Raw genomic sequence first — 24,038 nt, 5'->3', positions numbered from 1 at the left:
TGTTAAGTCAATGCAAACTCAAATCAATGCTGATTTGACTCTAATGTCAATTAATGCTTGACGGTTTGCTATACTCATTGCATTGGGAACAGTTATCTCAAAAATGAATTTTCTGATGTTCTGCAAGGAGTGACCTCGGACTGAAGACTTTGCCACACTTATGACATTTGTAAGATTTCTGTCCAGTATGGATTCTCTGATGTCTAATAAGGTGTGAACATGAAGTAAAGGCTTTGCCACAATCAACACACTTGTGAGGTTTCTCTCCTGTATGAATTCTCCTGTTTTTGCATAGGATGAAGCTTGACTGAAGACCTTGCCACCGTCATGACATTTGTAAGGTTTCTCTCCAGTATGAGTTTGCAATGAACTGCAATGTATGAATGATGTCTGAAAATTTTGCCACATTTGTTACACTTCTAAGATCTCTCTTCATTATGGATTCTCCAATGATTTACAATGGTTTTAGCATTACTGAAGACTTTGTGAGAATCATTACATTAGTCCAGTTTCCCTACACCATGAATTGCCTGATGGGGAATAATTGTTGACTTCTCACTAAAGGCTTTGCCACACTCACTACACTTGTAAGGTTTCTCTCCAGTGTGAATTCCAGTATGTTGTGCCAGGTGTGAATCACTCCCAAAAGTCTTGTCACAAACCTTATATTTGTATGGCTTCTCTCCAGTATGAATTATCCTATGTCTTTTAAGGTGTGATTTGCGACTGAAAAGTTTGTCACATGCTTCACATTTGTAAAGTTTCTCTCCAGTATGAATTCTATGATGAAGTGAAAGTTGTGATTGTTGATTAAAAGCCTTCCCACATTTGTTACACTTGTAAGGTTTCTCTGCAGTGTGAATTCTAGTATGTCTTGCTAGGTATGAATTACGCACAAAAGCCTTGTCACAAAGTGTACATTTGTAAGATTTCTCTCCAGTATGAAGTCTACGATGGTATACAAGGGATGGCTTGTGACTGAAGGTCTTTCCACACTCATTACACTTGTAAGGTTTCTCACCACTATGAAGTCTACGATGGCAATGAAGGTATGACCTCTGACTGAAGGTCTTGCTGCACTCATTACACTTGTAAGGCTTTTCACCACTATGAACTCTACGATGGCATACAAGGTATGACTTCAGACGGAAGGTCTTGCCGCACTCATTACACTTGTAAGGCTTCTCTCCACTATGAATTCTAGTATGTTTTGCCAGATAGGAATGAGATGCAAAAGCCTTGTGACAAACCTTACATTTGTATGGTTTCTCTCCAGTATGAATTACCTTATGTGTCTCAAGGGTTGATGCTCCACTGAAAACTTTTTCACATTCTTCATATTTGTAAGGTTGCTCTCCAGTATGAATTGATTTATGAACTAAAAGATCTGAATTTTGACGAAAGGTCTTGCCACATTCACGACACTTGTAAGGTTTTTCTCCACTGTGAATTCTAGTATGTCTTACCAGGTGTGAATTCCATGCGAAAGCCTTGTCACAAACCTCACATTTGTAAGATTTCTCTCCACCATGAAGTCTATGATGGCATACAAGGGAGGACTTGTGACTGAAAGTCTTGCCACACTCATTACACTTGTAAGTTTTCTCTCCAGTGTGAATTCTGGTATGTCGAGCCAGCTGTGAATTCCACGTGAAAGCTGTGTCACAAACCTTACATTTGTATGGTTTCTCTCCAGTGTGAATTCTCCTATGTGTCTCAAGGGTTGATTTGCGATTGAAAACTTTGTCACATTCTTCACATTTGTAAGGTTTCTCTCCAGTATGAATTCTATGATGACGTGCAAAGTTTGATTGTTGATTAAAAGCCTTGTCACATTCATTACACTTGTAAGGTTTCTCTCCAGTATGAATTGCCTTATGAATTACAAGGGCTGAATTTTGACCAAAGAGCTTGCCACACTCATTACACTTGTAAGGTTTTACTCCAGTATGAAGTCTACGATGGCATGTAAGGGATGACACCTGACTGAAGGACTTGCCACACTCATTACACTTGTAAGGTTTCTCACCCGTGTGGCATTTCTGATGGCATGCAAGGTTCTGCTTGTGATTAAACACCTTGCCACATACATCACGTTTATATATTTTGTCTCCTAAATGGATTGTCTGGTGTTTCCTTAAAAGTGAGCTACAATTAAAGGCTTTGCCACTCTCATTACACTGGAAAGATGTTTTTGTCATGTGTACTTCCTGTTCTTCTGTGAGTAATGAAGAATTTGGGGAATTATTCTCACAGTTATTAGAAATACGGATTTGGGGTCTACAAGAAATTCTTTGGGATGTTGAAACTGAGGGAACATCATCGGTAGACTTTTCAAGTTGATTACCCATTTTACCTTTGATCTGAAATATGTGCAGTTCAGGCAGATGTGAATGAAAGCTTGATCCAAGCTGATCTTTAATAGGCTTGTTTCCAGCATGTTTTTGATCATGTCGCTCTGTACTACCAGTGAACATTTTTATTTTTGTCATGGGTCCTTCATGGCCATTTCTTTCATCTTCTTGACACTGAAACTCAATGTCCTGAATTTGTTTCTCAATGTCCTGGAAGCAAAAATCTCTAATGTGATGACTTTCATGTCTTTGCAATGTCCCGGTGTGGAACACTTCTGTATTGCACTGCCCTGTTGATGAGAACTCCTTCATCATGCATTTGGAAGAGATATCTGTAAAATATAAACACCAATAGGTTTCCAATTAAGTCCAGATGGTAAATCATACTGAAGTGTGTAAATATGAGACAAAAAACAATACTTATTTTGAACTTCCCAAACATGATCTTCAAAGTATAGGAACACAAAAGGAGTAAGATTCTTTAATAAACAAAGGGCATTTACATATCCTTGAAATTAATTCCATGAAAACCTATTTCCTATATCATGACAAAACACTGACAGGGCACAAACATGAGTAAGCCGAAAGTAAGGAGTGTTTTTCCACTGTGACCCTAAAGTGTATCACAATTTGCAAAAAACATATCACTGTCACATCAATGAAGAGAAAAATATATATTCTTCATATTTACAGCATATTTACTGTGTACAAATGCTAAAAAACAAAAACCCACACAATATACAATATTGGTAAATAATCCACAACAACCTCATGTAAGGATAACCAAAAGCAACGTAAATTCCGTATTGTCAAACAATTATAGCACAGAGAATATAATAAAAGATTACAAAAATTAGCCAGGTGTGGTGGCCCGTGCCTGTAGTCACAGCTACTCGGGAGGCTGAGGCACAAGAATCTCTTGAACATGAGAAGCAGAGGTTGCAGTGAGCCAAGATCGCACTACTACCCTCCAGCCAGGGAGACAAAGTGAGACTCTGCCTCAAAAATAAAAGAAAAAAAAGAAAAAATTATTACAATGTATTCTGAATAAATGTCATAAAATTACTTATATCCACACAGAACAGGCACTCAGTGACTTTTGAAAATTTTTTTGTAGTTTTATTTTTTTGAGATGGAGTCTTGCACTCCAGCTTGGAGTGCCATGGCATGATCTCAGCTCACTGCAACCTCTGCCACCTGGGTTGAAGTGATTCTCCTGCCTCAGCCTCCTGCGTACCTGGGATTACAGGCACGCACCACTATGCCTGTGTAATTTTTGTTTTTAGTAGAGATGGGGTTTCACCATCTTGGCCAGTCTGGTCTCAAACTTCTGACCTCAAGTAATCCACTCACCCTGGCCTCCCAAAGTTCTGGGATTACAGGTGTGAGCCACTGCACCCGGTGACACTTTGTGACATTAACGAGTGTAGTGTGTCAGTTATATTGTATACCACATACTGTAAAGCCGTATGTAAAATTATAAAAATAAGATGTTGTAACCCATGATAAAACCAGCAAGCAAATGAGTACATTTATATGGCCTGCAGAATTCTAAACAATTCCCTCTTAAGAAAAAAGCCACAATTTCTACTTAAGCATCAGCACACAACATAAGAAAAGAAATACATGATAAGATCACTACCTTCTGAGGTATGAGGTCAAGAAAATACACAGCATTTTAACAAATAAGAATTGACTAATGGCTGAGCACGGTGGCTCACACCTGTAATCCCAGCACTTTGGGTGGCTGAGGCAGGCGGATCACGCGGTCAGGAGATCGAGAACAGTTAGGCCAACATGGGAAAACCCCATCTCTACTAAGAATACAAAAAGAAACAGCTGGGTGTGGTGGTGGGCACCTGTAATCTCAGCTACTCTGGAGGATAAGTCAAAAGAATCATTTGGACTCATGAGGCGGAGGTTGCAGTGAGCTGAGATCTCGCCATTGCATTACAGCCTGGGTGACAGGGCAAGACTCCGTCTCAAACAAACAAACAAACAAATAGATAAATAATTGACTAATAGTGCAGAAAAGTGCAATTATGATGTCACAACTCTAGTTCCATAATAGCCAGGCAACACAGCAATTTTCTATATATGTATTCCCCATGGTTATCTAGTTCACTATGCATAAAATATACAGACTGTGTACCGGGAAAATTTATAAACTGAGATCAGAGAAAACATTGTATAAAACAAATTGCACAATAAAAACAAAAAATATGATGTATGTTCCCTGGCCCGAATGTTCGTCTTAGCTAAAAGCCATTATCAGGTTTCTTATTCTCCAATAGGATGTTCCTGTAGATGGGGCCTTTTAGAGAATTTGGTCATGGATGTTGACTAATTGTGACTAGGACTAGGGCTTTTAATTGTATGTTTTCTTTCATTTATTTTTGAAAAAGAGTTTCGCTCTTATTGCCCAGGCTGCAGTGCAATAGTGTGATCTAGGATCACTGCAACCTCTGCCTCCCAGGTTCAAGCGATTCTCCCACCTCAGCCATCCGAGTAGCTGGGATTAAATGCATGCACCATCGCTCCCGGCTAATTTTGTATTTTTAGTAGAGACGGTGTATCTCTATGTTGGTCAGGCTGGTCTCAAACTCCCGGCCTCATGTGATTTGGCCATCTCAGCCTCCCAAATGCTGGGAATACAGGCGTGAGCCACCACGCCCGGCCAGGACTAATGCTTTTATAAAAAGAGAGTAAAGAGCTGATTGCCTGTTCCTCTTTCCATCATGTCAGGACACAGCAGGAAGATGGCTGGGCTAAACCATGAAGAAGGCTCTCACCAGGAACCAATCTAATGACATCTTGCTCTTGGATTTCCCGCTCTCCAGATTCATGAGAAATACATTTCTATGTCTTAAGATTTCCAGTTTAAGCTATTTCTTTTTTTATCTATTTTTGAGACCGAGTAATGTTTCATCACCCAGGTAGTGGCACGATTCTCCTACCTAAAGAGATACTCATGCCTCAGCCTCTTGAGTAGCAGGGACTACAGACATGTGCCACCATGCCTGGCTAATTTTTTTGGGGGGGTGGGTGGGGAATGGAATCTAACTGTCACCCAAGCTGGAGTGCAGTGGTGCGATCATGGTTCACTGCAACATCCACCTCCCAGGTTCAAGTGATTCTCCTGTCTCAGTCTCACAAGAAGCTGGGATTACAGGTTCATACCAACACGCTCAGCTAATTTTTGTATTTTTACTAGAGACGGAGTTTTACCATGTTGGCCAGGCTGGTCTCGAACTGCGGCTGGCCAGTGTAAGCTATTTTTGACAGAACAGTAAAATGAGTGAGACAGGAAAAGAGGCATCTCATCCTCAACATAACCGAAGACTGACAAATCTTATTAAACAAAGGAAGTTTAGAGTATCTACTATAAAACTTATAATATATGAAGAAGTCTAATAGTATTCACTTGTTTTAAAAAGCAGGTGGATGAATCACCTGAGGTTGGGAGTTGGAAACCAGCCTTACCATTATGGAGAAACCCCATCTCTACTAAAAATACAAAGATTAGCCAGGCTTACACCAGGCATAATCCCAGCTACTTGGGAGCCTGAGGCAGGACAATCACTTGAACCCTGGAAGTGGAGGTTGTGGTGAGCTGAGATTGCACCATTGCACTCCAGCCTCAGCAACAAGAGGGAAACTTGACTTAAAAAGAAAAAAAAAAAGGCCGGGCACTCATGCCTGTAATTCCAGCACTTTGGGAGGCTGAGGAGGGTATATCACTTGAGGTCAGGAGTTCGAGACCAGCCTAGCGAACATGGTGAAACCCCATCCCTACTGAAAATACAAAATTAGCAAGGCATGGTGGAGCATGCCTGTAATCCCAGCTACTCGGGAGACTGAGGCAGACGAATCGCTTGAACACGGGAGGTGGAGGTTGCGGTGAACTGAGATTGTGCTGTTGCACTTCAGCCTGGGAAACAGGAGCAAAATTCCATCTCAAAAAAAAAAAAAAAAACCAACCCTGGAGGCAAATTAACATTATTTCTCAAATAACGACAGTAGGCCCATAATATTCATATACATGACCCCAGTTTGCACATATGGTAAGTGAGGGACAAGACTTGATCCTGGGCCTGAAGCATCTCACCACATGTTCTTAGGCACAATAGTCAGCCCAGGCAGTACAGAAAATGACAAGTCATAGAAAATTCAAGGAGAACAGAAATAAGTACATCAAGCGGGATACAAAGGCTGAGCTGGGACACAAGGGCTGAGCTGTGCTGCTGACAGTGGTGCTAAGTCATCTCTCATGGACCATGTGCTGAGTCATCATGCCCTGCACACATTGATTTAGGCAGCTTTGTACAATTTTGTCCAGTGGATGAATAAGGTCTTGACTTGTTCAGTGAGAGTAGTGTTGGAGAGGAGGGGCTCACGGGGGAAATTGGGGCATCAGGCATTACAAAATCAATAGGGTAGAAAGAAACAGTATTTGCATCCAGATCAATGTATCATGTGAGGCAAGGACACGAAAGAAAGGGTAAGTGTGGAAGGCAGGAAGTAATGGGCATGTAGGAGTGAACTTTGTACACGCACATCTGTGGGAACAGAATTCCACTAAGATAGACCAAATCTTAAGCTTGGAGGAAAGTGGAACTAATTTAGCAAATGGTAAAATATTGACCCAAGGTTAACTATGCCAATTACAATACGGGCAAGGGACAAGAATGAAAGAGATCCAAGAAAGCAGCAGTATGGTGGCCTGAGGTGAAAGCAGTTTTACCTCTCTTAAATTCAATGCCTCTGATTTCTAGTTTCAAGCATGTATTCAACAAAATTCCCTGTGTAGATTCCAGAAATGCGTACACACACAAAAAAACAAGTAAACGCTATGAAGAGTACAGTGCAGCAATGTAGGAGACCATGGGGGAGAACAAGGATCCCCTAGATGAGTAGGTAGTGATGTGCTTGTGAAAACAGAGCCTGGCTGAGTGCAGTGGCTCACTTCTGTAATCCCAGCACACTGGATGGGCGGGTGGATCACAAGGTCAGGAGTTCGAGACCAGCCAGGCCAGCATGGTGAAACACTGTCTCTACTAAAAAAATACAAAACATTAGTCAGGCATGGTGGTGCACATCTGTAATCCCACCTACTCAAAAGGTTGAGGTAGGAGATTGCTTGAACCTGGGAAGCGGAGTTTGCAGTGAGCTGAGGTTGCACCACTGCACTCCAGCTTGGGTGACAGAGCAATACTCAGTCTTAAAAAAAAAAAAAAAAAAAAAAAAAAAGGACTGTACCTTTAATAGAGATGTGGTTTCACCCACATTGGACAGGCTGGTCTCCAACTCCTGACCTCAGGTGATTCACCCACCTCAGCCTTCCAAAGTGCTGGGATTATAGGTGTGTGCCACTGCACCCACCTGGGCAGTATTATTTATGAGAATAAAGACAAGAAACCAACCCAGATGTCCATTGACAGGTAAATATATGAACAAAATGTGGTATACATATAAAATGGAATATTATTCAGCCTTAAAAACAAACTCGGATGGGGCCAGGGGCGGTGGCTCATGCCTGTAATCCCAGCACTTTGGGAATCCAAGGCAACCGAATCACGTCAGACGAGGCTATCAAAACCAGCCTGGCCAACATGGCGAAACCGCCATCTGGACTAGAACTACCAAAAATTAGTCGGGTGTGGTGACACATGCCTGTAATCCCAGCCACTCAAGAGGCTGAGGCAGGAGAATCACTTCAACCCAAAAGGTGGAGGCTGCAGTGAGCCAAGATCATGTCACTGCACTCAAGCCTGGACAACAGAGTGAGACTCCGAATCAAAAAAAATAAAAACAAAACAAAACAAAGCAAAACATAGAAACCAACAAGATGAAAGCCACTGTATCTTAAGGAAATGACAGTAGAAGTAAAACATGGAAACCCCATTCAACTTCACAAGCTCCCTCACTAAGATTAATGAAAACCATATCTGTTACAGGATTGATCCTACAAAAAATGGGAACATAGGTTTTCTTGTTAAAAATGAACAATGGCACATATTGGTGTGAAAATGCGAAATGAACAAGAGTTCAGTCAAAAGCCTCATACATAGGAGGCTGTGAGCCCAAATGACCGCCTCACTAGGAGGAATTTCAACACCACTGACTGCTGCTTAGAGAAGATGATCATTAGTTTACGGGATGAACATTGTCACAGTGCCAGTGAGAGACGCTTCTGTGATGCTCCTCAAAAACCAGAATGGCCGGGCGCGGTGGCTCAAGCCCGTAATCCCAGCACTTTGGGAGGCCGAGACGGGCGGATCACGAGGTCAGGAGATCGAGACCATCCTGGCTAACACAGTGAAACCCCGTCTCTACTAAAAAATACAAAAAACTAGCCGGGCAAGGTGGCGGGCGCCTGTAGTCCCAGCTACTCGGGACGCTGAGGCAGGAGAATGGCGTAAACCCGGGAGGCGGAGTTTGCAGTGAGCTGAGATCCGGCCACTGCACTCCAGCGGGGGCGACAGACCAAGACTCCGTCTCAAAAAAAAAAAAAAAAAAAAAAAACAGAATGAGCTGAGCACGGTGGCTCACACCTGTAATCCCAGCACTTTGGAAGGCCGAGGTGGGTGGATCACCTGAGGTCGGGAGTTAGAGCCGAGCCTGACCAACACGGAGAAACCCCGTTTCTACTAAAAATACAAAATTATCTGCGCGTGGTAGCACATGCCTGTAATCCCAGCTACTTGGGAGGCTGAGGCAGGAGAATCGCTTGAACCTGGAAGGCAGAGGTTATGGTGAGCTGAGATCATACCATTGCACTCCAGTCTGGTCAACAAGAGTGAAACTCCATCTCAAAAAACAAAAACAAAAACAAAACACAAAACAAAACAAAACAAAAAAACCATGTATGGGGCAAAATCACAAAAGAGAATACAAAACTAGGAAGAGCCAAGACAGACAAGAGCAGACTCCTCATGTCTGCAGGGACATTTTCCTCACCGACAGACTCCAGGTTCCTGTAGTTCTCCAACATCACTTCCCTGTATAAAGCCCTCTGCGCAGGGTTCAGGCATTTCCACTCCGCCAATGAGAATTCTATAGCCACATCCCTGAAAGTCACGCGTCCCTAAAATGAAACACACATTTCCACAAAACATTATGGAGGACGGAGTTATCACCTTCACAGAAAATGAGAAAAGAGAAAATAAGTATGTATTTGATCAAAGGCTGTTCTGGCAAAACCACGTTAAGGTGTTTTTGAATATTTTTTCCTCATAGTTGCATTTTATTATACTTTTCCTTCAAAGATTTTAAGATCCCATAAGTCACTATGGAAGTCTCGATCTTACGGAAAATATAAAAACTATATAAATAAAAAGGAAGCACAGCGCCAGGCATGGTGGTTCACGCCTGTAATCTCAACACTTCAGGAAGACAAGGTGGGCAGATTATTTCAGGTCAAGAGTTCAAGACCAGCCTGGTCAACATGGTGAAAACCTGTCTCTACTAAAAATATAAAAATTAGCCAGGCTTGGTGGCAGGCACCTGTAATTCCAGCTACACAGGAGGCTGAGGCAGGAGAATCACTAGAACCCAGGAGATGGAGGCTGTAGTGAGCCAAGTTGGCATCATTGCACTCCATCCTGGGCAACAGACTGATACTCCATCTCAAAAAAAAAAAAGGGGGGGGGAAAGAAAAGCAAAAATAGGGTTTTCTCTAGAGGTATGTCAGATATAATGTTCAACATACCAGGTGATATTAAGTCTCTAGATGAGCTAAGATACAAGTGCTGTTTCAGAGAGGACAAAGTTCAATGGCTTTGAAAGAAAAGTCCGAATCAAAAAACTATCATGATCGGTCAGGCACAGTGACTCATGCCTATAATTCCAGCACTTTGGGAGGCCAAGGCAGGCAGATCATGAGGTCAGGAGTTCGAGACGAGCCTAGAAACTTGCTGAAACCCCTTCTCTACTAAAAATACAAAACTTAGCTGGGCGTGGTGGGGGGTGCCTATAATCCCCGATACTCAGGAGGCTGTGGCCATAGAATGGCTTGAAACCAAGAGGCAGAGGTTGCAGTGAGCCGATATCATGCTATGCACTTCAGCCTGGGTGACAGAGCAATACTCCATCTCCAAAAAACTCAAAAAACAAAAAACTGTCACGATCACAGCAACAGCCATGACTAACATTTTTGAATGCTTCCCGTGTGCTATACACTCTTCTAAGTGCTTCCCATGTCATAAGCCATAAAATAACATACTATCCCATGAAGAAAGATCTGTACTTGGAGACAGTTACATCACACACACTCTAGGAAACTTGCCACAAATCAAATAGCTAAAAATATCAACACGAGCACCTGAATCCATATGTCTGGGGTTCACATTTGAATATAAACACCTAAGTAACAGACACAGCTTTAAACTAAACTGACACAGGTTTATCTAGTGGAGAGAATGTGATAAAGGTCAAGGGTGAGAACATGGAGCATCCTACAAGGTCACTGAATAGACACATATAGGCGTGCAAATAATCCTCCACAATATTTCTTACTTTTTTTTTTCTTTTTTTTGAGATGGAGCCTCACTATTGCACAGGCTGGAGTGCAGTGGCACAATCTCGGCTCACTGCAACCTGTGCCACCCAGGTTCAAGCAAGTCTCTTGCCTCAGTTTCCCCAGTAGGTGGGATTTGAGGCACCTGCCACCGCATCCATCTAATTTTTGTATATTTAGTAGAGAAGGGGTTTCACCACCTTAGCCAGGCTGATCTTGAACCCCTGATGTTGTGATCTACCTGCCTCAGCCTTCCAAATAAAAAATACTTAAAATCATTACAATTATTATAAAAAATAAAACATATTGCAAATGAAAAATAGTTAAAATCATTACAATTATAAAAAATAAAACTTATTACTAATGTTGTGTTTTCTACATAAACCATGGGCTTATCCATCCATGTATTCACGCACACACATCCCATCATGCCGTTACACAGGTGGTGGCACGCACCTTTAACTCAGCTACTTGAGAGGCTAGGCAACAGAATCACTGTAATCCAGGAGTCAGAGACTAGAGTGAAACAAAATCACATCACTGCACTCCTGCCTGGGCGACAGAGTGAGACACAACTCAAAAAATATTAAAAAATAAAGTTAAATCAATGATGTAATAAAGCCTATCACTGATGCCTATCTCCACTTTCCATTCCATTCCAAGTCATTAAAAGTGCAGAGTTTGGCCAAGCACAGTGGCTCAGGCCTGTAATCCCAGCACTTTGGGAGGCCGAGGTGGATGAATCACAAGGTCAGGAGTTCGACCAGCCTGACCAGTATAGTGAAACCCCATCTCTACTAAAAATACAAAAAAATTAGCCAGGTGTGGCAGCAAATGCCTGTAATCCCAGATCCTTGGGAGGCTGAGGCAAAAGAATTGCTTAAAGCCAGAAGGCAGGGGTTGCAGGGAGCTGAGATCCCGCCACTGCAATCCAACCTGGGTAACAGAGTGAGACTCCACCTCAAAAAAGTGCAGAGTCCAGCCGGGCTGGCTGTCTCCCATCTGGAATGCCAGCAATTTGGGAGGCCAAGATGGGATGATCACTAGAGGCCAGGATATCAAGGCTATAGTGAGCTGTGATTGCACCACTGCACTCCAGCCTGGACAATGAAATAAAAATACAATGTAAAAAATAAGGCTGGACACGGTGGCACACACCTTTAATCCCAGCACTTTGGGAGTCTGAGACAGGCAGATCACGAGGTCAGGAGTTCGAGACCAGCCTAACCAACATGATGAAACCCCGTTTCAACTATAAATACAAAAATTAGCTGGGTGTGGAGGCGCGTGCCTGTAGTCCCAGCAACTTGGGAGGCTGAGGCAGAAGAATTGCTTGAAACTGGGAGGTGGAGGTTGCAGTGAGCTGAGATCATGCAATTGCACTCCAGCTTTAGTGATTGAGCGAGACTTCATCTTAATACAAATAAATAAATACATATATACATTCATTCATACATACATACATAGATATATATAGTGACCCATGCCTATCCTTCAGGCTCTTCAGGAGGCTAAAGCAGGGATTAGTTGAGTCCAGGAGTTTGAGGCTGCTGTAAACTCTGAATTGCGCCATTGTACTCCAGAATTAAGCCACAGAGCAACATCTTCTCTCCTCTCTCTTTTTTCTTTTGAGACAGAGTCTCACTCTGTCTCCAAGGCTGGAGTGCAGGGGCACAATTTCAGCATACAGTAACCTCCACCTCCTGGGTTCAACTGGTTCTCCTGCCTCAGTCTCCTGAGTAGCTGTGATTACAGGCATGCACAACCACACTCAGGTAATTTTTTTCTTTTTTTGAGGCAGAGTCTCGCTCTGTCACCCACACTGGAGTGCAGTGGCACGATCTCGGCTCACTGCAAGCTCCGTCTCCCGAGTTCACGCCATTCTCCCGCCTCAGCCTCCTGAGTAGCTTGGACTACAGGTGCCCACCACCACGCCCGGCTATTTTTTTGTATTTTTAGTAGAGACAGGGTTTCACCGTGTTAGCCAGGATGGTCTCGATCTTCTGACCTCGTGATCCGTCCGCCTTGGCCTCCCAGAGTGCTGGGATTACGGGCGTGAGCCACCGCACCCGGCCTCACCCAGGTAATTTTTGTACTTTTAGTAGAGGTGGGGTTTCACCGTGTTGGCTAGGCTGGTCTCGAACTTCTGACCTCAAGTGATCTACCTGCCTTGGCCTCCCAAAGTGCTGGGATTACAGGTGTGAGCCACCATACCTGGACCAACATCTTGTCTCTTAAAAAAAAAAAAAAATTTGGAGAAAGAGACATGTTGATCTACTCATGTGACTTCAAATGCATTACCAAATCAGATACGAAATATCTCCCCTTATTTGTCTCCTTTTCCAGAATTTACCAGATATCTGTGCACATTAACATATGTATTTCATATGTAGTTTCTCTGATCTGGTCCACAAAGAGCTGACATCCAGATGTGGTCCCTGAACCATCCAGGCTGCCCAGCAGCAGTGACATCAATGGGCCCACACCCCATGTTTATCCATGTCTGGGTGTGAGCCCTTCCCAGGACCGTGCCCAGTGGAGCCTCTTCCCAAGTTCATGTCACTGGGTCACAGGAGATGAAATCTCAGTGCAGATGACAGGAACTGAGGGCAGGCATGGGTGAGTGCGAGCAAACCTGTCAGGCAAAATGCTTCAGACTCAGAAAAGACTGGCTACTACAATTCCTGGCATTTCAGAAAGGAAAGAGACAGATTAATCCCCATAGGAACATCACTTCACCTGAGGAAGAGCCATGCCTGGCTCCTTTCCTTTCCTCTTCTCAGCTGCTTGCTCACGTAACCTGAGTCTTTAGAAATCAATCCTGTATGTGAAAAAAAGACTTCATGTTAGAAATGACTCACTCCCTTCCTGTGACAAAAACACATGAACAGGGGAGACCTCACCCTGTAGAAAGATGTTCCCCTCTGCCCACTGCACCAGAGATCATGCAGAGATAAGAAAACTCCACAGGAAGACCTATAAGTGTACATTTGACCCCAGTCTTCAGATCTCACTCCCCTCCTGGAGAAGCCCCCACACACAAGGCAGCAGAGGGGAGCTGGGCTGGACTGATCTCCCCTTCAGGATACACACCCATCCCTGACCAAACCCCATCCAGAGGACAGCCCCTCATCTCTCTGTGGATCACAGGTTGAGCTCAGCCCTCAGAAACGGGGGACACAGAGCTTTGATGCTCAATGCTGCACACAGTTGACAAGCACCTGGGCCACTGCAGCTATTACTGAGGGTGGACTCCAGCCCTTCAGAATAAGAATCCCTGCTAAAGCAACACAAATGCTCTATTTGCAAAATGCTCTGCAGTCTAATGTGAAGCCAGCGTTGAGCTCCACTCAGAGGGGCGAGCCCAGCACAGCCCCACGTTCTGGCTCTGGGTTTATATTATAATTTACAACACTTATAAATAATGTAACTTATTTACCATATTTAAAACACATGCTGTCAAGTTCAGCTAAGTTTCTGGAGGTACACAGTCACTCTCTTCTGAGATGTGCAGACTGTAAGGGAATGTTCGGGGGTTTAGGATATCACTTATGGACACCTGAAGGTGAGGATGCCCGTTTGATGTCCCAGGAGAGAGCTGAGAGACAACTGGACACAGGATTGTAGAGCTCAGTGGCGAGGTCTGCAGGGGACATGGAGTCGTGTAGGTGGGTTAAAGCTCTGAGATGTTAAGGCTCAAGGTGATTTGACTCTAATCCCGTTTTTGCTCATCTTGTGTTTTTTTTTGTTTGTTTGTTTTTTACATTTGGATAACTGGAACCCATTTAAAATTCGAGTTAAAACTGAGCACCCTAATTCTGTACATATCTCTCATTCTCCAATTCTCTCTCGAGTTCTTGTTTTCTTTTTCCCTGGGATTCTGCTCCTCATTTTGTACCCCTCTCCTCTCCTGCTATTTATCCCCTTCTTCCCTCTACTCCTTCTCTTCCACCTTTTCTGCTCCATCCTCACAACTTATTTAACCTGTTTTTTTTTTCTTTTTTTTTTTGAGACCGAGTTTTGCTATTGTTGCCCAGGGTGGAGTGCAATGGCGAGATCTCGGCTCACTGCAACCTCAGCCTCTCAGGTTCAAGCGATTCTCCTGCCTCAGACTCCCTAGTAGCTAGGATTACAGGCATGTGCAACCGCGCCTGGCTAATTTTGTATTTTTAGTACAGACGTGGTTTTTCCATGTTGGTCAGGCTGGTCTCGAACTCTGGACCTCAGGTGATCCGCCCACCTCAGTCTCCCATAGTGCTGAGATTACAGGCATGAGCCACCGCGCCCAGTCCTTATTTAACCTCTTGTTGCTCCTTCTCCCCAATCTTTTGATCGTCCTCAATCTCTATCTATTACCACCTCTTCTCTTATCTCTGCATCTCCTCTGCTTTCCCTGTTAAATTCTCTCTTCCCTGTTACCACCCCCCTGTCCCCACTCTCTAGCACCCCAGATCCCCAGGTGTCCTCCCTGCTGTGATTCTCCCTCTGTTCTCCTTGCCACCAGCACCACTCTGCTCTATCTGCCCTGGCTCCAAATCCCTCCTCCTCTCCCTCACTCTGGTGAGCCTCCCTCTTTGTTGCCCCTCTCCCTATCTTGCTGTCCTTCATCTCTGTACAGCTAGCTTTTCTCTACATTTCTCCAGTTGCTTTTCTCTTCCCGCTATCTTTTTTTTTCTTTCACTTTTGCTGTCTCTTGGCTAATCCCTCACCCATCCTCTACTTTGCCATCTGTTATGGGCCTTTCTCATTCTTCTTTTCTCTGTCTCTGGTTTTCTACTGCTCTCTCAGTCCCTCTCTCTGTCTCCTGATCCCTTTGGCCCACACAATCACAGGAGGGTTTGGAGTAAGACGCCTGCATTCCAGAGAAGCGCATTTTCCAGGGGGTGGAGCTGGGCAGGCAAGAACACCAGGTGTCATAGGACAAGCCCCTGGGACCTCCCCAACGCTGGCTCAGGGGAAGCGGTGACTGCAGAGGAAAGACTTGGCGAGCAGCAGGGTCCAGCATGAGGAAGGACGTGGGGGGCTGAAAGCACCTTAAGACAAGGGTTGGACCTGCAGGATCCCAGGACCAGGCAGAGGACGAAGCACCCCGGGACTGGGGCCGCGGCGCTGTGCTCCAGGGGCCAACTGGGGCGAGGCTGGGCAGCGCACAGGGCGGGAATCCACCTCGCGCCTGAGGACTTCAAAAATCATGGGGCGGGAGGAGTCAGAACAAGGTTTTGAGGCGAAAATTATGGCATAGGAAGTGTATACATTGCCCTATAGCAGAAAGACCGGGACGAGAACAGCCTCCAGGCGACTTCAAACCCAAAAGGAAGCAACTTCCGGACTCTTACGGAGACGTCTCAATTTGTTCTGAGTGAAGGAAGACAGGCGAGAATTTCCAGGTCCGTGGGGACCCACGTCCCAGGGACAGAAAAGCTGGGGACCTGGGAAGCCAGTGAATACAAGACAGAGCGAAACTCACGCTCCGCGGTAGGACCTTCACCTCACGCGATCTGCTTCCGGGTTTGCGCACACAGGACAGAAACCAGGCCTGGGCGGGGCCCGCGAGCAAGTTAACGGAGCCTGGGCGGGGTAGGGGCGGGACCTGTGCGTCTCTCTGCCTGGCACCCAGAGCCTGTTTTTTGGGTTTTTGGAAGCGAGAGCGGCCAGGAAGGTTGAGGCATGATTCAAAAGCCCTGGAATTGTCTGGAACGGGGATGCAAACTAGAATGTGAAATGCAAAGCCCTGTCTGGGAGGAATGTACGATTTCATGCTGACGGCCCACAGAACAGAATAGAAATCCTCTCCCTTTCTATTCTGCATTCACTCAGGAGGGAGGATCCACCCTGTGCTCAGCTTCAGAGACTTCCCTAGGGCCTCCGCCTGGGATGCGGGACGGAGTGCTCAGGCCAGGGAGAAGAGAGGTCACCACCTGCTGCTTAAACACAACAGGGATGCAGGCACCAGACAGAAGCCTGAGGTCTCAGCTACTCAGGAAGCAGCCGCGGGAGAATCCCTGAACCTGGGGGTCCAGGCCAGCCTGGGCGACTAAGTAACACCCCTCCCGCAGGACTGCCTTCTCCGTCTCTCTCTTGCCCTTTTCTTTTCCTTTCCTTTTTTTCTGTTTTGACGGAGTCTCGCTCTGTCGCCCAGGCTGGAGTGCAGTGGCAAGATTTTGGCTCACTGCAAGCTCCGCCTCCCAGGTTCACACCATTCTCCTACCTCAGCCTTTCGAATAACTGGAACTACAGGCGCCAGCCATGAAGCCCAGCTAATTTTTTGTATTTTTAGTAGAGACGGGTTTCACTGTGTTAGCCAGGATGGTCTCGATCTCCTGACCTCGTGATCCGCCCGCCTCAGCTTCCCAAAGTGCTGGGATTACAGGGGTGAGCCACCGCGTCCCGCCTTGATTTTTTTTTTTCTTTTCTAGCCCTTTTTAAATAAAATTTTTGATGGTGTGACATAGGGATCCAACATTACTCTTTTCCATGTGGATATCCAGTTAGTTGTCCCAGCACATTTGTGAAAGAAATCTATTACTTTCTCTTTTTTTACTTTTTTCTTTCCTTTTATTTATGAGACAGAGTATTTCTCTGTGGCCCATGCTGGGGTGCAGTTGCGAGTTCATGACTCACTGCAGCCTCTGCCTCCTGAGTGGAAGCTATTCTGCCTCAGCCTTTGGATAGCTGCTATTACAAGCGCAGACGACCACACCCAATTAATTTTTGTATTTTTGGTAGAGACGGGGTTTCACCATGTTGGCCAGGCTGGTCTGGAACTCCTGACTTCAGTGATCCACCTGCCTGCTGGGATTACACTCGTGAGTCACCATGCCTGGCCCAGGAAATATTCTTTACTTCACTTTTTAAATGTGAGAAAATATAATTGAAAAACCAAGAGAATTCCCCCAAATGAGAAATCATTTCTACGACGATAATAGAGAAAGAAAGAGAAACTATTTTATTAATAAGCTTTAGAGCAGAATGTGGTGGGAAATAGAGGCAAACAGCTAAGAGGTTGAAAAGAGAGAAACTTCAGTATTCTAAACAACCCATTAAGTACACGTTTTAAAGATAAACACTAATCAGTCTTCAGGGAAGAGGACTTGACAAGCCCTTGGTTACACACAGTTCATCCTGGCTGTACTTCATAATGGAGATGAGAATCTCTGTCAGCTAATTAGCTTCATCCCAAGGGAAGGGGAGAAACCCTAACACTAACCCTAATACAAAAATTAGCTAGGCGTGGTGGCAGGCGCCTGTAATTTTTCTGTATATTTAGTAGAGACAAGGTTTTGCCAAGCTGGCCAGGCTGGTTTTGAACTCCTGACCTCAAGTGATCCACCCACCTCGGCCTCCCAAACTGTTGGGATTACAGGCTTGAGTCACCATGGTCAGCCAGGAAAACTCTTAGAAGTTGCGCCTGCATTCCCCTGGACTCAGGTTGCAGGACGACATTCCTCTCAAGGCTCAGAATTATTTAAAGGTCCAAAGCTTTAAATTGGAATCATTTGATGTTTGAATTATTTAATTTCCTACTGAGACACAGGTATTATCTATCTGGTTGTATGCATTTTTTTTTTTTTGAGACGGAGTCTCACTTTGTCACCCAGGCTGCAGTGCAGTGGCGCAATCTCGGCTCACTGCAACCTCTGCCTCCCAGGTTCAAGCAATTCTCCTGCCTCAGCCTCTGGAGTAGCTGGGATTACAGGCGCCCGCCACCATGCCCAGCTAATTTTTGTATTTTTAGTAGAGATTCACCATTTGGTCAGGCTGGTCTCAAACCCCTGACTTCATGATCAGGGGATCACGAGATTGTGCCACTGTACTCCAGCCTGGGCGACAGAGCGAGACTCCGTCTCAAAAAAAAAAAAAAAAAGGAACTGACTTACAGTGTCAGAGGGTGAAATTAATTATGATGTCACAGATACAGTTAGGTAACACCAGGCAATACAGCGATTTTATATATATGCATTGCCCTTAGTTATCTAGTTAACTGTGCATAAAATATAAAATACAGAATGTGTACTGGGAAAATTTATAAACTGAGATCACAGAAAACATTGTATAAAACAAACTGCACAATAAAAACATAAAAAGCAAGATATAGGCTCTCTGGTCTGAATGATCATATTGGCCAACAGTGATGTTCAGAGTTCTTATTGTCCAATAGGATGTTCCTGAAGATGGTGCCTTTGAGAGAATTTGGTCACGGGTGTTGACTACATGTGAATAGGACTAGCGCTTTTATTTTTATTATTTATTTATTTATTTACTTTTTGAGACAGAGTTTCCCTCTTGTTGCCCAGGCTGGAGTGCAGTGGTGCAATCATGGCTCACCACAACCTTTGTCTCCTGGCTTCATGCAATTCTCCTGCCTCAGCCTTCTGAGTAGCTGGGATTACAGGCATGCGCCACCATACCCAGCTAATTTTGTAGTTTTATAGAGACAGGTGTGTCTATTTTGGTCAGGCTGGTCTCGAACCCCCAACCTCAGGTGATTCACCCACATCAGCCTTCCAAAGTGCTGGAATTACAAGTGTGAGCCACTGTGCACAGCCAAGACTACCGCTTTTATAAAGAGAGACATTAAAGAGCTGATTGCTATTTCTTTTTTGTTTTTGTTCTTGAGATCAAGTCTTGCTCTATCACTCAGGCTGGAGTGTAGTGGCATGATTCTCCTGCCTAAAGAGATTCTCCTGCTTCAGCATCCTGAGTAGATGTGACTACAGACGCATGCCACCATCCTTGGCTAATTTTTAAATTTTCTTTTCTTTTTTTTTTTTTTGGCGGGGGGAGACAGAGTCTCACTCTGTCACCCAGGCCAGAGTGCCGTAGTGCGATCGTGGCTCACTGCACCTCGGCTTCCCAACCGGGTCCAAGTAATTCTCCTGCCTCAGCCTCTGGAATAGCTGAAATTAGAAGCATGCGCCATCACGCCCGGTGAATTTCTGTACTTTGGTAGAGACAGGGTTTCACCATGTAGGCCAGGCTGGTCTCGAACTTCTGACCTTAAGTGCTCCCAAAGTGCTGGGATTACAGGCATGAGCCACCATGCTGGGCTTTGATATTCCTTTCTCTCCCCTTTTTTTTTTCAGATGGAGTCTAGCTCTGTTGCCTAAGCTGGCATGCAGTGGCGCAATCTCGGTTCACTGCAACCTCTGCCTCCGGGGTTCAAACAATTGTCCTGCCTCAGCCTCCTGAGTAGGTGGGATTACAGTTATCTGCCATCATGTCCAGCTAATTTTTGTATTTCTTTAGTAGAGATGGGGGTTTCACTGTGTTGGCCAGGCTGGTCTCAAACTCCTGACCTCGTGATCCACGCACCTAGGCCTCCCAAAGTGCTAGGATTACAGGCGTGAGCCACAGCGCCCTGAAGTCCCTTTTAAAAACTACTATGGGCTGCCGGGCGCGGTGGCTCAAGCCTGTAATCCCAGCACTTTGGGAGGCCGAGACGGGCGGATCACGAGGTCAGGAGATCGAGACCATCCTGGCTAACACGGTGAAACCCCGTCTCTACTAAAAAATACAAAAAACTAGCCGGGCGAGGTGGCGGGCGCCTGTAGTCCCAGCTACTCGGAGGCTGAGGCAGGAGAATGGCGTAAACCCGGGCGGCGGAGCTTGTAGTGAGCCGAGATCCGGCCACTGCACTCCAGCCTGGGCGACAGAGCGAGACTCTGTCTCAAAAAAAAAAAAAAAAAAACTACTATGGGCTTGGCATGGTGGCTCATGCCTGTAATCCCAGCACTTTGGGAGGCCAAGGCGGGCGGATCACCTGAGGTCGGGTATTAGAGAGCAACTTGGGCCAATATGAAGAAACTCCATCTCTACTAAAAACACAAAATTAGCCAGGCGTGGTGGTGCACGCCTGTAATCCCAGCTACTCAGGAGGCTGAGGCAGTAGAATCGCTTGAAGCCACTAAGCGGAGGTTGTGGTGAGCTGAGATCATGCCATCGTACTCCAGCCTGGGCAACAAAAGCAAAACTCCCTCTCTTAAAAAAAAAAAAAAAAAAAGAAAAGAAAAGAAAAAAAAAGGGCTATGTAGGCCAGACGCGGTGGCTCATCCCTGTAATCCCACCTGTAATCCCACCTGTAATCCCAGTGATTTGGGAGGCCAAGGCAGGAGGATCCTTTGAGCCCAGGATTTTGAGACCAGCCTGGGAAACATAGTGAAACCCGATTTCTACAAAACAAAACAAAACAAAACAAAACTAGCCGGGCTTGGTGGCTCATGCCTCTGGTCCAAGCTACTCAGAAGACTGAGGTAGGAGGATCACTTGAGCCTAAGAGGTCGAGGCTGCAGTTAGAGGTCAGGCCACTGCATCCAGCCTGGGTGATAGAGCCAGACCCTGTCTCAAAATACTGATTAATTAATTCAATTAAAAGTATTATGTAATAACAGCGACTATTTTCCCACTTCACTGCCCCATGTCTTACCCCATCCTAGGAAAAGGGAAGGCAGTGATTGACAACTGAATTAGTCACTTCAACCTGGCTGAATAGGGATTCCAAGTGGAACATAACCTCTTATGCCAAGATTTATAGAATATACATGTCTTTTTTTTTTTTTTTGAGACAGAGTTTCTCTCTTGTTGCCCAGGCTGGACTGCAATGGCACGATCTCGGCTCACCGCAACCTCCGCCTCCCAGATTCAAGCGACTCTCTTGCCTCAGCCTCCCCAGTAGCTGAGATTACAGGCATGTGCCACCACGCCCGGCTAATTTTGTATTTTTAGTAGAGACGGGGTTTCTCCATGTTGGTTAGGCTGGTTTCAAAGTCCCAACCTTAGGTATCCGTCCACCTCGGCCTCCCAAAGTGCTGGAATCATGGCGGTGTGAGCCACTGAGCCCGGCCCATACACGTCTTACAGATATGAAGTTTAAAATTCTCAATCTTATCTGTATAATTTAAACAAGTTTTTAGTTATTAGATTATATACATAGAAGTCAACATGTCACAACTAATCATATCCAATGAACTCACCCACTCATCTGAGCCCAAAGTCTCTCACCTTTTTTTTTTTATTTTGAGACTGCCGTACAGTTGCATGATCTCAGATCACTGCAGCCTGGACCCCCTGGGCTCAAGTCATCCTCCCAGCTCGGCCTCCAGAGCAGCTGGGAGTACAGGTGCACACCATTAAGCCTGGTTATTTACTTTTTTTTCTTTTGGCAGAGATGGAGGGGTCTCACTATGTTGCCCAGGCTGGTCTTGAACTCCTGGACTCAAGCAATCCCCTTGCCTCAGTCTCCTAAAGTGAGGAGATTACAGGCATGAGCCACTGTGCCCAGCCCCTTTCCTCTTTACTGTGCTTCCCTCCCTAATTCTGTACATATCTCTCATTCTCCCCTTCTCTCTCTAGCTTTCGTTTTCTTTTCTTTCTCCCTGGGATTCTGCTGCTCATTTTGTACCCCTCTCCTCTTCTGCTGTTTATCCCCTTCTTCCCTCTATTCCTTCTCTTCCACCTCTTCTGCTCCATCCTCGCAACTTTTTTAACCTCTTGTTGCTCCTTCTCCCCAATCTTTAGATCGTCCTCAATCTCTATCTATTTCTGCCTCTTCTCCCATCTCTGCGCCTCCTCTGCTCTCCTTGTTAAATTCTCTCTTCCCTGATATACTCCCCTGTCCCCACTCTGTGGCACCTCAGATCCCCAGGTGTCCTCCCTGCCCTGCTTCTCCCTCGGTTCTCCTTGACAAAAGCACCACTATGCTCTGTTGCCTTGGCTCCAAATCCCTCCCTCTCTCCCTCACTCTGATGAGCCTCCCTCTTTGCTGCCGCTCCCCCTACCTTGCCGTCCTTCATCTCTCTGTACATCTAGCTTTTCTCTACATTTCTCCAGTTGCTTTCCTCCTCCTGCTTTCTTACTTTTTTTCTTTTTTTTTCACTTTTGTCATCTCTTGGCATATCCCTCACCAATCCGCTATTTTGCCATCTGTTCTGGGCCTTTCTCATTCTTCTTTTCTCTGTCTCAGGTTTTCTACTGCTCTCTGTCTCCTGATCCCTTTGGCCCACACAATCGCAGGAGGGTTTGAAGTAAGACGCCTGCATCCCGGAGGAGCGCATTTTCCAGGGGCTGGAGCTCGGCAGGCCAGAAGATCCCACGTCACAGAACAGACCCCTGGGACCTCCCCAGTGCGGGTTCAATGAAAGCTGTGACGGCGGAGGGGAGACCTGGGGAGCAGCAGGCCCTGGCAGGAGGAGGGAGGTGGGGAGGGGGTTGTGCACCTTAGGACAAGATTGGGTTCTGCAGGATCCCAGGACCCGGAAGAGGACTGGACCTCCCCGGGACTGGGGCCGCAGCGCGGCGCTCCAGGGGCCAACGAAGAGGAGGCTAAGAGGCGCCCCCTGGGCAAGAATCCACCTCCCGGGTGAGGACTTTAAAAAGCGCGGGGCAGGAGGAGTCAGAACAAGGTTTTGAGCAGGAAAACTACGCAACAGGAAGTGTATACATTGCCCTATAGCAGAAAGAACGGTGACGGGACCAGCCTCAGGGCGACTTTAAACCGCAAAGGAAGCGACCCCGGGGTCTCACGGGGATGTCTCAATTTGCTCTGGGCTAAGGAAGACGGGCGAGAATTTACAGGTCTGGGAGGACCCCACTTCCCAGGGTGGGAAGTGCTGGGGACCTAGGAAGGGGAGACTTAATCACAGAGCAAAACTCACCGCGCGACGTGACCGTCACTCCACCCGATCCGCTTCCGGGTTAGCGTTAATCTGCGCGCGCAGGACAGAAGCCAGGTCTGGGCCGGAGGCCGGAGGAGGTGGGCGGGGCCTGGGCGAGGTAGGCGCAGGGCGCGAGGCGGAGAGACCCTGCCCTTTAGAATCGGCAGAGGGCAGGGCCGGGGCAGGTCCTGCGCATCTCTTAGCCTCGCTCCCAGCGTCTCTGTCTTCAGGTTGTGGAGGCGAGAGGGCCAGAAAGTCTGAGGAATGATTCAAAAGCCCTGGAATTGTCTGGAACCGGGTTGCAAACTAGAATATGAAATGCAAAGCCCTGCCTGGGCGGCACGTACGATGTCATGGTGACGGTCCACAGAACAGAATAGAAATCCTCTCCCTTTCTATTGTCCATCCACTCTGGAGGGAGAGTCTATCCTGTGCTCAGCTTCGGAGACCTCCGTAAAGCCACCGCCTGGGGTGCCGGACAGAGTGCTCAGGCCAGGGAGGAGTGAGGTCACCACC

The 24,038-nt window shown here is 45.9% G+C and overlaps 1 protein-coding gene across 1 annotated transcript; it reads right to left on the bottom strand.

Annotated features, from left to right (window-relative positions):
* Window positions 1-182: 182 nt before the first annotated feature.
* Window positions 183-23,617, bottom strand: LOC103235200 (uncharacterized). The gene is made up of 4 exons (XM_007997919.3): window positions 23,523-23,617; window positions 13,612-13,693; window positions 9,315-9,441; window positions 183-2,686 (listed from the first exon to the last, which is right to left on the bottom strand). Exons 2-4 carry the CDS (start codon window positions 13,624-13,626, stop codon window positions 501-503), a joined length of 2,328 nt encoding a protein of 775 aa, XP_007996110.3. The 5' UTR covers window positions 13,627-13,693; window positions 23,523-23,617; the 3' UTR covers window positions 183-500.
* Window positions 23,618-24,038: the final 421 nt, after the last annotated feature.

The sequence above is a fragment of the Chlorocebus sabaeus genome, chromosome 6 (assembly GCF_047675955.1).
Source record: "Chlorocebus sabaeus isolate Y175 chromosome 6, mChlSab1.0.hap1, whole genome shotgun sequence".
NCBI lineage: Eukaryota > Metazoa > Chordata > Mammalia > Primates > Cercopithecidae > Chlorocebus > Chlorocebus sabaeus.
Note: the sequence above shows the minus strand (reverse complement) of the source record. Positions and strands in the feature narration are given on the sequence as shown.

Excerpts from the sequence above, each read along its gene's own strand:
- LOC103235200 (XM_007997919.3), bottom strand. Across the intron at positions 2,687-9,314 it reads CAGGAACCTGGAGTCTGTCG|ATATCTCTTCCAAATGCATG; the intron begins GTGAGGAAAATG and ends TATATTTTACAG.